Here is a 14,402-nt window from a genome sequence, read left to right on the forward strand (position 1 = left end):
AAGTCAGATCGTATAAGACCTCCAACTCTGTTCTTTTTCAAAATTGTTTTAATATAGGTCTTTTTTTTTTTTTTTGCTTTTTAGGGCCACACCCATGGCATATAGAGGTTCCCAGGTTCCCAGGGGAACCTCCATATTAAGGGTTCCCCATTGATTAGGGTCCTAATAGAAGCCACAGCTGCCAGCCTATGCCAGAGCCACAGTAACGCCAGATCTGAGCTGCATATGCCACCTACACCACAGCTCATGTCAATGCCGGATCCCTAACCCACTGAGCAAGGCCAGGTATCAAACCCACAATCTCATGGTTCCTGGTTGGATTCATTTTCACTGTGCCATGATAGGAACTCCTAATATAGGTCTTTCATATTTCCATGTGAATTTTTTATATAGCTAGTCATTTTCTCAAGAAAAATCTTGCTGGTATTTTGATTGGTGTTGCATAGAATCTATAGATGAATTTGGGAAGAACTGACTTCTTAAAAATAATAAGGCTTCCAATTTATCAAATCTAAAGTGAGAAAGAGCCCTGCTCTCCTCACTTCTAAGCAATTGCTCTCAACTTTTTTGTGTGTGGAGGTGAATGGGACTCAGAAGTGCTCCTGGAACCCTCAGGGATCTCCAGAGGGAACAGGCTTCTACTCTCACTCCTGCCACCAACACAGGACCTTTGTGGCCAGGATGAGCTCTCCATGCCTACTCCCCATCTGGCATAGTGGCAGACTTCCCGGTGCTTCTAAGTCTAGACTGAACTCTTAGATCCAGGGAGAAGGAGGAAGGGAAACCTCCCTCCCAGGTCCAAAAAGGCACCTTAGCTATTGGCCAATAAACAATATCTATTTTGATTAACAATAGAAACATCAGCTCCCTTCACATGAAAACGCCACCCTTATCCAGCAGGGCATGGTTTTATTGCTAGACACCATTAAAACAATAGAATCAGCGAATTGCCCACACATTTTCTCATATGTGGTTAATACAGTCTTATTCATAGTCCCCTTGTTATTCTAGTATATATGCTGATCTATTTGTTTATGGTAGGTTTACTTCGACTAGTACAATTTACAAGTCTTAATTTTTTGAATATACTAATTAAAAAAATATGATCATTAAAAGAGGCCCCTCTTCTACCCAAAATTGGTGGCTCAAACTAGAGTTTATTTTTCTCTTGTATAACAGCTCAGAAGTTCATGGAGATATCCAGGACAAGAGCTCCTTTCATTTCATCTCTTGTCATCAACCCTAGAGGACTGCCCTCCTCTAGATGGTTAATTTGACTTGATCACTACCGTGTCTACATCTCGGCTGGAAGAAGGAGAGAGAATCAGGATGAAGATTCTCAAGATGAGCCAAAGAAGCTGCACACATAATTTTGACTCTGGTCAGTGAGTCACAAAACAACAACCAGTTGTGGAGTTCCCGTCATGGCTCAGTGGTTAATGAATCTGACTAGGAACCATGAGGTTGTGGGTTCGAATCCTGGCCTCGCTCTCTGATTAGACCCCTAGCCTGGGAACCTCCATATGCCACGGGTGTGGCCCTGAAAACAACAACAACAAAAAAAGACCAAAACGACAACCAGTTGTAAGGAAGGTTGGGCCTGCAGTCTCTGGCCAGGCAATCACACACCAGCAGAAACGCAGAAGAATGGATAGCATGCTGGAAAAATTAGAAGGTCTGTCACAAATATCGTATTCCAAAATCTAAATTTCTGATATTTTTATTTATAATTAACAATGAGGAACTGCATTATTTTTCTAGGTAATCAAGTAAGTGGATTTGAGGAGGGAATCAAAGAAAATCATTTCTTTTTTTAATGAGCATATATTCAAGCTCCAATTAGGTTCTTAGTACCATTTCTACTTCTTCCCAACTAGTTTAGCAAATTGTCAGGTGCTTTCTATTTCTTGATTCACTCTTAATAGCAAAAAATTGGGTTTCAGTCACCTCTTTCATTCACCTATTCTCCTGCTTTCTTTACTTAGATCAAGAAAATCAGTGCAATTAAAAACAGTTATATCTCCTTCGCTTCATCAGTTAGAAAATCTTTCAAATCACCAGGAGTGTGGTATGGGTAAGGGATGAACTATGAATATAGAAGTATGGCCATGAAGCTGTCACAATTATACTTTCTTCCTACTTGTATAACAGGTTGTAAAGCCACATTTAGTGTTCCTCCTGGTACCTTTACCACCACCAAGAAAACTTACAGGAAACCAAATGATTGAAAGATACATCTCTGGTGCCTAAAATTCATTGAGACTTTATAAAATAAATGTTTTCTGAACACCAAATTCTTTATGAAGAGAGGTTACCTCCCACACAAGTCAAAAATTATTGGAAAGCAAGTCAGATCATGTCCATGCCTCAGTTCAAATCCTGAAATGGCCCCCTTTTTTAAAATTGGAATAAAAACCAAGCTCTTTTAAAATGGCCTGAAGGACCCTTTACCAGCTGCCTTGTTCTTTACCTCTTGGTCTTCCTCTGCTACAGTTTTCCCCTCATTCCCTCTGCTCCAGCTTGGAGGGGCCTCCTCCCCCCTGGAGTGTGCCAGGTACCCTCCTTCTTAACACGGGGACTTTGGGCTGCTGTCCCTTCTGCCTGGAATTCTCTGCCTCAAGGTGATCTGCATGGCTGCTTCCATGACCTCCTTCGAGGCTTTGTTCAGATCACACCTGGAAAGCAGACACCGATGTGGAATTCGACGTACAAGAGAGTTATGGGGGAAAACATGTGTGAAGAATAGAAGAGAGGGAACAGGAGCTGGAGAGGAAGGCTTCAGGTGCTCCACAGATCAACACCTGCAGAGGTGGAGGAAATGGGAGGATTGGGTAGGTTACACCTCAAATTGCAGGGCAGCTTTGAGGAAGTCTTGGCCAGGGCATTGGGACCCCGAGAAGAAAGATCTCTTCCTAGGGGCATCCCATGTTGGGCAGAAATTCTGGGACTTTTGCCCTCTGCCATACTCAGCCATTGGCTTGGAACTGCTGAAGGCTGTCAGCCCCTTACATTCCTTGGAGCAGTTTATCTTGAAGGGAGATCTGAAAGCCTACCTCAAGGGCTCCACGAGACCTAACTACCCCATGTAATACTATAATCGCTTAATTACCCCATTTAATACTACCCAATGACAATTCAGCATTCCTAGTCCTCCTTATCCTGCTCTATCTTAGTTGATTCCATAGCACTTCGTTTATTTTACATCCTTCAATGTCCTCTAATGCGTTTTGGCCACAGAGTAGGCAGAGTGACATTGGCACTGCTAAACCAGTTGACTCAAGTTTGAATCTGACACTATCATTCACTACTAACTATGTGAGTTTTCTTTATATAACAAGTATTAAGTACCTAGGTTTTTTAATTTGCCCATCCCTAAACTATTCATGAACTTTTAACAACCAGAGCAGTATTGCATCTGACTTTGTATCCACAGCATTTAGAACAGTACCCAGCTTCTAGTGGGTATTTAAATACTTGGGAAGAAAGTCCTTCTCTTTCTATGTAGTCTTTTGCGGAGCTGACTCTCTTCTTTCTTTTCCCATTAAAGTTAGAATGAAAAAAACCACACAGAACATGGAACCCCAGCACATGGACATTCCCTGTGACTTCATCTTCCAATTAGAATATGGTTACCAGGGTGACCAAGTTAATTACATACGGAACATTAGAGGCTACCTCAGATGGAAATGGTTCAGGTCAGACCCAGGAAGCCTGGGAATCCAGGCTGACCCTCTAGTGAAGGTCAGTGACCCAACCACAGGAATAAGGTAAGAAGTTAGTCATTTAAGGGATGGGCACTAGGGGCCAAGAGAAGGGGAGCAGGACTGAAATCAGAAGTCCATATCATTAAGAAAAAGAGATTTGTGATTAGTAATTCCAATCACTGGTGGAATTGTGTGGTTAATTAATGTTTTAGTTATTTGAAAGCTTGACCATAAAGCAGTAACAGAATAAAAAGGCAGAACCCATTAATAGTCAATAACAAATCAGAGTAATACCAAAAAGAAAAAAAAATTTGAGGTGAAAAGAACTTTGAAATTAGAATCAGAAAAGACATGACCTCCAGCTGACTCTAAGACTAATCAGTCATTTTTATTTCCTGAACTCAGTTTATTAATCTATAGTATAATATATATTATAATATAGTATAATATGTATTAATCTATAATATAATTCTAGGGGCTGAATTCAGTCCTCATGGAATATTGAGTTGAATATCCATCTCTCTAAAATCCCTTCCAGCTTTAAACATTTAGGAACTCAAAAGTGTCTTAGAAGTGGAACCAAAATGTGTTTGTCCTCGTGCCCCTGAGCAAGGGGAGAGAACAAATGTACAAATTCAAACTTAGTGGTTTTACAGGGGCCACAAGCCAACCAAGTCTCATGGTTTTCCTATTTCCAAATGACTGTATTCTCCCCTGCATTGTGACACACTTGCGATAAGAAAACTTTTGTTAGTCCTCTTACAAGCTGTACTGCTTCAACTTGGCCAAAATATTTCCATCATATTGAGAATAGAGAAACAAATTTAGGACAAAATTTTCACTGTGGTTTTTCAAACTTGATCGTTGTTGAAGCTGGATGTAGGCAGGGCACCACACTTTAACATCTTACAAAAGAAAAATGGGGAAAGGGACCATTAGTCTTCACAACACTGGAGCAAAATAAAATGTCTGCAAAACTCCTAGGGCATTTCAGCAGAAACATTATCCCCTGTTAAGTTTTCACCTAGGCATTTCATCAGTAAAGGAATTTGTCAAATGGTTTTACTTCCTTGTAGCCCAGAAGAAAGTATATTTTGAAAACAAAACACTAGTCTGATTTTGCTTTTCTAAGTGAGCAAAGCGGTAGCTGTACTAAACCTCGGACTGGCTGAAGGCCTTTAATTCAGCAATGGGTGGGGTGGGTTGTGAGAAACTAGCCAGATGATCCTGACGTTTAAGCCTAGATAGAAAAGTCAAGTTTCAGGTCTCACGTGGGTTGCCTTTCTTTCTCAGCTGTTTCTCACAGTACAGTGAGCTAAACGTTGGGTGCTTATTCATGTAATGATCCCTATTTTGGAGTGGGATCAGCTATCCTACTTCATATACAGCGAATATATAGGCCTTCATGGAAGGAATACACAGAAGTCTAGCAATCCCAGCTTCAATGAAGACATCTCTTCCTATACTTTTCAGTTGGGACATCTTTTCCGCCCTTTTTGCGCCACGTTGATGGCTGCCTCAGGCGTTCCTTCCTTTGTAGTGCATCAAACAAGTACGTCATCAAGTTGTCTGTGTACACGTGCCAGATTCGCCTTTAGCCTGTAATCTCTTTGAAATTCGGAAGCGTGCACCTTCCCGAATCCGCAGTGCAGGACCGGAAATATCCTAGTTACTCAAGGAATGTGTAATGAATGAATAGCTGAACCTGCAACCTGTTGAATGAATGAACCCTCAGTACGAACTCCCTCCTTCCTACTGGGCCCGACGATGAAAATATTGCTCTGATTCAGCAACAGCGTTAAAATCTTTGACCTGTTGCAGGGGAAACAAACAAAACATACAGGAAAGGGCGAATAGAGAGAAAAGGAAGGACGGGCGGCCAATAAGCGTAGGGCGCTTGGCTGCTAGCTCCGCCGAAGGCCCCGCCCCGCCGTGTCAGCGTCTGTGCGCGTGCGCTGGCGGGAGCGCGGCCGCTGGTCCCAGTCCCCGCGCCGGGGGCGCGCTGCCGGGAGAGTGTTTGACGTGGCAGTTCCCAGCCCAGCTGCAACTCGGTGAGCTAGACCAGCCTGTAGGGACACCGGCCCTGGGCAAGGCGCGGCGGGAGCAGTGGCCGCAGCGGGAGCTGGGTTACCAGGGGCAACGGCACTGGGAGCAGAGCGCAGGCTCTCGGAAGTCCGGCGGCGTGCGGGAGCCGAGCAGGTAATATCTCCAGCCTAGCTGCGCTCAAACGGGACCCCCCTTCCCAGGCACAGCTGGAGTGGGGTGCTCTGCCGGGCCTGGGGTAGGGAGTGGCCAGAGGCTGGATGCTCACCTGTGGCAGGGCAGCAGAGGAGACCTACTGTGCTCCTTTAGCCCGTTCGTGCAGTTTAATAATGGGGGTAAGGTGGGGGGGTGGGCGTGGGCATTTTTTACCCGCGCCCGCCCCCATCTTTGCGTTTGGGGATGCTGGAACTCCCCGGTTAGGGTCCCCATAGCCACAGTAGTCCAGTGTCACTGCCAGCGGTTTTCTTGTCTCTGGATCAACTTAATTTCGTCCTCCTTGGAGGAGAGGAGTATTGGAAATACTGGTAGCAATAATGGCAATTGTATCTCAAGCTTCAGGACGGCCTGATAGTGAAACTGATTTATCCAAATGCAGACTTGGTCCAGGGTGAGAGGTGCACCTTGGCTAATTGACAGTGGACTGGGGGTTGTCCTGAGATTGAAGCTCCCCGGCTTTTGATCCTAGGCCTGCCTGCTCGTGCCAAGTGGCTTTCTGCCATGTTGCTGCTTGAAGCTGAGTCAGGTTTCTGTAACTTGGTGCTGGATGTGAGGAAGTTTGACGTGGCAAACTGGGTGGTTTCGTGAGGAAGCAGATTCCTGCCGGGACCAGTTAAGAGGGACCCAACTGCTTCCTGCTCTGTGGAATGAACATCCCTGCCTTTCCTTTCTGTCACTCAGCAACAGGCTGCTACGTAGGTGTGTGTTCCTGCTGACTTCCTAAATGTGCTTGGTTGGATGAGCTTGACCAAAGCTCAGGCTGCCACGTCTCTCTCCACTATGTGGGAGGAGGGAAAATGTGTTGTCAGTAAGAAAGTGGACCAGTAGGCCTATCTTCCCTCTCTTTCGATCTCCCCTTCCAAGGAGAAGAAAGTGATCTTATAATATTTTTACTTCGTTGCTCTTATTTGGAAGCTCATAGTTTAATATGAAAATGAAACCAAATGAAGATTGCAATTTCCTGAAAATAGATCTGTATCAAATCTTAGCAGGTCTCACTGAACTTTTACCTTAAAAAGTAGCATCATAAAGAAACAAAAGGAGAAGTATTCCTATGCAGGTTGAGGAAACTGTAGAGAAATTGTAGAATCGTTGTTTTATATCTGAAAAGGCTTTTTAGAGACTTCATTTTATAAGAGGGAACTGAGGCCCAGAGAGGTTCTTCACCTTATTCTATGTCACACAGCTAAATATTGTTAGATTTGTAGTGAAAACCCACTTCTCTAGGTAGGATTCAGATCTCTTTATGTTAGAAAAAAATTTTAAGAATAATTCTATGAAATGTCTTTTTTAGGAAATGTGGGAAAAAGGAAAATTTAAAACAAGTTGATATTTAGGTTCTGAGAAGGATCAAGAGGATCTCTGATATTAGCAAATTTTGTGTGTGTGTGCCAAAACACATGAAATTGCACTTTTCCCCCTTAGTTCCTTAAATATATGTGCATATGTTCTTAGTGCTATGATATTTAAATCAGAAAGTCTGTCATCTTTGATGAGAAACCACTGACAACCCTCAAATAGTTGTAGGCTGCCACCTGGCTTTGTCAATATATGACTCATAAAATCAGTCCGTTATCAACTTCTGCTGCGTTTGTCGGACTTGTGCTTTCTCTTTATCCTAACTGCTTGTTTAAAATTACTAATTAAGATAGCACTAAAATGACACAAGTCAAAACATCTGATTGCAGACTACTGGCAGTTCTGCTGGTCAGTGAATTGAATGACACATGATTTATTGTCAGTGACATTCTCTGTGCTGACAAAGAGTCATGGAAGCCAAAGGCACCAAAATAGTAGATACACTTATGAGAGACTCTCTGTGAAACAGTTTAGTCTTACAATGAAAAAATGATTGGCAGTGGTTATTCAGGATTTCATATAACCTAGGACTATGGAAGTGAGTTACAGAGTTTCACAGAGCTGTAGTTAGAGCCTTTTTAGGGGATAATGATAAGATACATTATATGATATGAAGCCAGTCTCACGCACATATAATTGTACCTTTCCTCAAACCATCAAAAACATTTATTAGCAGTGCTAGTATTTTTAATAACATTGAGGGACTCACACCTCCTTGTTGATATTTGTTTTCTTCTGTTGCAGGGTTCTTTTTTAGAAGTATTCCTTGGAATGATAATTTCATTATGAGTCAACAAGGTTACGTGGCTACACCTTCCTATTCTCAGTCCCAGCCTGGAATAGGCCTTTCTCCACCACATTATGGCCACTATGGGGACCCATCTCACGCAGGTTCTCCACCAGGTAAAGTGCACTGTTTTGACCTGTATGTGATTATTGAATCTCAAGCTCAGAGACATAAACATAAATGTTCTGAAAGAGCCACTTTGGGAGAGTCGAATGGTCATTATAAATGATGCAGTGGCTTGAGACTAGGATTATTTGGAAAACACTACCTCATCAGTTTGGTTAGTGCATGGGATATGAGTTTATTTTTTAAATATAGATTAAAACAAAGGCACTTTCTGAGTGTTTTAACTGTTAACTTGCTCTTGCTATTAATCAGCAGTGTGAAGTTGTGAACACTCAATAAAAATATAAATTATGTGTACGTATATAATTGCATACTAAATATGTATATATACATACACTAAAGTGGTTTTGGCAATCATATAAAGTCAAGTTTGATTGGAAAAATGCCATTAGATTTGTACACCAAAGATTACTCAGTGATAATAATAACAAGAAAAACATGGCCTTTCCTTGAAATCATTATTGAATAATATTCATTGTTTCAAAGTATGGTACCTAGCAGGGAATTTTGGCTTTGGGGGCAGAGGTAGGAAAAAAAAATGAGTAATGAAGTGGGACCACTATTGCTCTGATGGCAGTTGACAAGGTCACCCCTCATTATTAAGGAGGTGCTCTGGGGGATCAAGTTTCAGGGTCAGAGGTGAGGCTAGTAATAGCTTGTTTCAATTCCGATGATCCCAAATTCCAGAGAAGTGTTTGTGTGAGACAATTCTTGAGACCTCAGAGGGAATGCTGAGGAATTCAATGCAAATCCTTGGTGGAATGGGCTGTGCCTCAGTCAGTCTCCTCGGGGTTCCCTGGGGCCAACTCAGGTATGTAGGGTTTAGGTGTGCTGGGTCGCATGTATGGAGTGCAGGGTCAGCGAGGGGTGACGAGGGCCCTCGGGCGAGGTTTGGTGGTAGCAGCCGCACACGGTTTGCTGCAGAGGAGGTTGTGAGACTGTGAATTTCATCTGTCCATAATTTAACAAAGCCTCAGGATGAGGCATCCTTCTCTTGTCCAGGACCAATCCTCCCCCTAACATTTATAGATAACAATGCTGTAGGAACCATGTAACCCATCTTGCTCCACTTTCTTTGTGTCTGGTGGTTCATTTCCCATCTGTATTTGTTTGTTTGTTTGTTTTTAGCTTTTTAGGGCCACAGATGCAGCATATGGAAGTTCCCAGGCTAGGGGTCGAATCAGAGGTGCAGCTGCCAGCCTGTGCCACAGCAACACCAAGTGTCTGTGACCTACACCACAGCTCAAGGCAATGCTGGATCCTTGACCCACCAACGAGGCCAGGGATTAAATTTATGTCCTCATGGATACTAGTTGGGTTCTTTTCCGCTGAGCCACAATGGGAACTCCTTGCATTTTTATATAAGGATAATTATAAATGACTTTTTTTTGAGTGCTTGCCATGTATCAAAAACTGCTCCGAAAAGAGTTACATGTGTTATCTTTAATCCTTATGCAGTGCTATGCAGTAGATTATTAGCCCTAGTATGCAGCTAAGAAAACTGAATTTCTGGTATACCATGAATTATCCAAGGTCACACAGCTGGTGGGGTAGCCAGGAGTCATACCTCTGTCCCTCAAGAAAACAAACAACAAACTCCATTACACGCCTAATTAATTATAACAGTGTTATTTGTCTTTCCTTCTTCCCTTCCTAGCCATCTTAAACAAGTACTCACCTCTCTCACCCACTCTCTATCCTTCCTTTTCAGTCCCTCCATGGCTCAGTGCAGTCTCCACTCCACAGCTTGGGCCCCACCCACCCCTCCTCTTCTCCCACTGGGGTCACTGGTGGTCTTCTATTACCAAACACAGGAGACACTGTCCTGTCCTCTTTGGAATTTGACAGCTTACTGCTCTTGTTTGTACAAAACTGTCTTGCCCTTTGGTCTCAATGACACTATCCTTTTGTTATTTTTCTTCATGGTTTTCTAGACATCTCCATCTGAGGAGTACCCCCCCACAAATGACCCTTAATTGGTGCTATTTCTCCTTTTTTGCTCCGTCTTCACCCCTCTTTTCTTCTCATTCTATAGATTTTCCCCTTAACTGTATCATTCTATATGAAATGCTAGTCTCTCAGATCTATTTCATTGGCCCAGACAGCTCTAAACTCCAGATCTGTATTTTCAATTGCTTACCTGTTTAGTAGGTACATTAAACTCATCATGTCCAAAATAATTCAGTTTTTTTGTTTTTTTTTTAGAAAACCTGTTTTTTTATTTTTATTTATTTATTTTTTATTTTTTTATTCTGGCATTCCATATCTTACCCAGCAGATATCATTCATTCAGCTACCCAAATAAGGAATTTCATTGTTTAAAAAATATCTCTGAAAAAAAAAATATCTCTGAGTTCCCATTGTGGCTCAGTGGTAACAAACCCAACTAGAATCCATGAGGATGTGGGTTCAATCCCTGGCCGTGCTCAGTGGGTTAAGGATCCGGTGTTGCTGTGAGCCGCTGTGTAGGTCGCAGACATGGCTTGGATCTGGCATTGCTATGGTGTGGTCTAGACCCTGCAGCTGTAGCTCCAGTTCAACCCCTAGCCTGGGAACCTCCACATGCTGTGGGCGCAGCCCTAAAAAGATAGAAACAAACAAACAAACAAAAAACCTCTTCCTTTTACCTTCTCCAATCCAGATTCTTTTGGGGATGATCGTAAATGTCTTTCCTGTCTGCTGCTTCCTTTCTATCCTGTTGTCACTCTCCTTGTTCAGCCGTCCACCTCTCACCTGGATCTCTTAACCATTATCCCTCTCTCCAGTACCGCCTTTCTCCAAACCATCCAGTCCTTGCAAATCTAAATCTAATCTGATTTGCAAAATCGCAGCCTGCAAATCTAAATCTAATCTGATTTGCTTTTGCTTCAAATCTTTCTGGCACCACCGGAAAGCCAGTCTGTGCCTCCGAAGTGGTCCTCCCAGCAGGGCATCTCCTCGCGCCCCTTGTTCAGCCCCAGTTCCTGTGTGGTGCTTGTGGGCATTTCTGACCACCCTTCTTCCTTTAGCTTATTTATAAATCCTCTTCTTCTCTGTGCTCTAACACCTGTACAGCTCTCTACCATTTACCACACTGTAGATAATAGATGTGCTTGAGCAGAGAAGGCCCTTGTTCGATGTCCTGTGGATGACTAGAGATGCCGCATTTATCAGCATATCCCTCAGGTGTTTACCAGTAGTAAAACAAACAGATGGACAAAACTATCTTTGTTAGACTAAATCCTTCATGCTTTAATTTAAATCGCTTTCTCTTTATTCAGTTCTCGGATGGACACCAGGCTATCACAGGCTGTACGTATATCTTTCTGTAAATTGTGGTATTTTTGTTGAATTATTTAAGGCCATCACTAAATTACCCTGGTCTCCATGTCCTTTGTGCTGAATGACCTTAGATCTCTTAGTCTTTAGTCATCATGTGCCTCCTTTTCTAGTCTGTTGGTGATCCTCTTGTTGGTTTTTTTTTTTTTTTTCTTTTTCTGGTGACAAACACAGGCCACTTAGTTGTGGTTCCTTGAAGTAGCCACACTGCCATAGGTCTGGCCAGGGCCAAGTCTCCATTTGAATTTCTTATACACTGTATTGTCATTTGTTCCTATTGTATAATGCCAGGGCTATGCAGTAACAAACTGAACAGATTAATGGACTGAGCAAAATACTTGTGGTGACCCACCAATGAATAAGATGAACCTAATGTCTGTCCTTATGGTCCGTACTAGTCTAGTGGGAGATGCATTAAGGAAATTGACAATGGGAGGGAAGCACAGTCTTAAGGAGGCAGAGGATGGTTAGGGAAGCTCACAGAGGGGTACCTAACCCCTGGAATCTTGGTGAAGGGAATCTCTCTCCCTGGAAGGAAGGATCTGAAAGATGAGTGAGAGTTGGTGAGGTAGGGAGGCAGCCTGCTGGGGTTGGGAAGGGGGCACTTTTGAGGATACGCAAGACGTTCAGCATGGCTGCTGTCAGGTGTGAGCAGTGAGAGGTGCCTGGACTGGAAAGTGGGGCCATCGTAAGCCTTTATTTAGGCTTTGTTTCTAAGGGCAGTAGGGTGCCCCTGAAGTACCATAAAAGCTGGGAAGGGTCATGAGCCCATGTCTATTTTTCAGGTACATTCCACATTAGAAAGTATGTGGGGAGGAGTTCCCTGGTGGTCTAGAGGTTAAGGGCCTGGCATTGTCATCGCAGTGGCTTGGGTCACTGCTGTAGCTCAGGTTTGATCCCTGGCCTAGGAATTCCCACATGCTGCAGGCATGGCCAAAACAATAAACTAAAATATGGAGAAAGAATCAGAGTGAGCACACTGCTTTCTGGAGCAGGGTTTCTTGTCCTCAGCACTGTTGACATTTGGAGCCAGCTAATTCTTTTATTTACTTATTTATTTATTTATTTTGCCATTTCTAGGGCCACTCTTGCGGCATATAGAGGTTCCCAGGCTAGGGGTCTAATCAGAGCTGTAGCCGCCGGCCTACGCCAGAGCCACAGCGATGCGGGATCCAAACCTTGGCTGCAATCTACACTACAGCTCACGGCAACGCCAGATCCCTAACCCACTGAGCGAGGCCAGGGATTGAACCCACAACCTCATGGTTCCTAGTTGGATTCGTTAACCACTGAGCCACGACAGGAACTCCAGAGCCAGCTAATTGTTTATTGTGGGAGGCTGCGCTGTGACTTGTAGGGCATTTAGTAGCATCCTTGGCTTCTACCAATTACATACCAGTGCTCCCTCCTGCCTCCAAGCCATGGGAAGCACAAGTCCTGGACATTGCCAGATGTCCCTTAGGGGCAACATCACTCTGGGTTGAGGACCACTGGTCTGGAAGCTGAGAGGCAGAAACTGTTGATGTTCTGGAACTGGGGGCGGGGGCTTTGGGGCAGTGAGGCTTCAAATAAATAGTGAACTTATGCAGGTACAGTCCCAGGCACAGTGCCTCAGGAACAGTAACCCTCGAGGCTCTGCCCATGTAATGGGAGTTTGTTTATTTTAGATAAACTGTTTTTTTTTTTTTCATATGTGGTTTTAAATTTTGGTTTTAATTTGTCAGATTCAGGGCTGAATCTAACGTATGCTTTTCTGAGATGTTTGCTCAGGGTTCTTTTGCTGATAACAGAAACACAGGGCTGTCCCCTCAGAGCTGGTGCCTTTCTACCCCAGAACTACCATCTCTGCCCTCTGGTCAGCACCTTCCAAAGATGTGTGGCTTTGCTAAATTTAGAGCACATGGCAGCCCAGCTTGTCAGGAAGTCTAGGAAATGGAGATTGCATCTTTCCAGCTCAGGACCATACAGAGGGGTAAGCCAGAAAGCACTTGGAATTGGTCTTGAGCAAGTAGTCTATAAAATCTGCCACTGTATTAAAACTACATTTTTGATATTTTTGTTTTGGCATAAGCACAGTTAGGTCTTTCTCATGGTGTGATTTTCCTTTCCTATTAAAATTCCCATACTGCTCTGTCAAGAACCTGATTGTTCTTTATCTCTGATCACTTTTGAAAATGCCAGTTATGTGCCCAGGTGAAGACTATGACCTTGCAGATATCACTGATAGTAATGTCCCTTTGCCCTGAGGGTAGAATCCAAATAGCACCCACCCAGGACTTTGCTGTCTGACCCCAACCAACCTGGACACCCTCTGCTCTGGCCATTGTCTCCACCATCTGTTGACACCAAACCATTTGCACCATGTTCTCTCAGGTCTTTGCTTGGGCTTTGCCTTCTGCCTGGAATCCCCTGTCCTGTCTCTGTACTAAGACAACTCCTTCCTATCCTTCAAGATTCAGCTCCAGCAGACCTTCCTCTTTGACCTTTTTTTGAGTCCCTTATTATAACACTCGGTTACAGGGCAATGCAACTCTTTATATGGTTGTCTCTTCCGTAAAATCTCTTAGTGCCTCAAAGGCACATTGAAAATATGATGAATAAGAATGAGTTTGAATCATTGCTATAGAGCTGATTTCCAAAAATGGAAGGGAAAGAACATTTTAGTAAGACTGGTGTATGACAGTTCTGCTTGAATATATAAGAACTGGTTGTTTTGTTTTTAGAAACAGGTTTATTTAATAGGTGCATTTTGCAAACACATGAAAATACCAGGACACGAGTACCCCAAGGACTGTTTTTGATTCTCTAGACATATATGTGAGGGTTGCTGATGAAATTGCTGTTTGCCT

At 43.3% G+C, this 14,402-nt stretch overlaps 1 protein-coding gene across 6 annotated transcripts in view; it reads left to right on the top strand.

The window, feature by feature from the left end:
• The window catches only part of SEC24D (SEC24 homolog D, COPII coat complex component), a 445,620-nt gene that overhangs the window by 320,587 nt on the left and 110,631 nt on the right, over positions 1-14,402 (top strand). For 5 of the 6 annotated variants that reach the window (XM_084973066.1, XM_084973064.1, XM_084973063.1 and 2 more), the window contains one exon: positions 8,067-8,225. In XM_084973066.1, coding sequence (XP_084829192.1) covers positions 8,108-8,225 — 118 coding nt within the window. In that variant the 5' untranslated portion in view covers positions 8,067-8,107. Of the gene's footprint in view, positions 1-5,712; positions 5,904-8,066; positions 8,226-14,402 lie in introns of those variants that run through there. The other variant, XM_003482451.5, reaches the window with a different exon arrangement.

Source organism: Sus scrofa, chromosome 8 (assembly GCF_054392235.1).
Source record: "Sus scrofa isolate SSC_HxYL_T2T_F1_AM1 chromosome 8, Sscrofa_HxYL_maternal_Yorkshire_Landrace_v2.0, whole genome shotgun sequence".
NCBI classification, from domain to species: Eukaryota; Metazoa; Chordata; class Mammalia; order Artiodactyla; family Suidae; genus Sus; species Sus scrofa.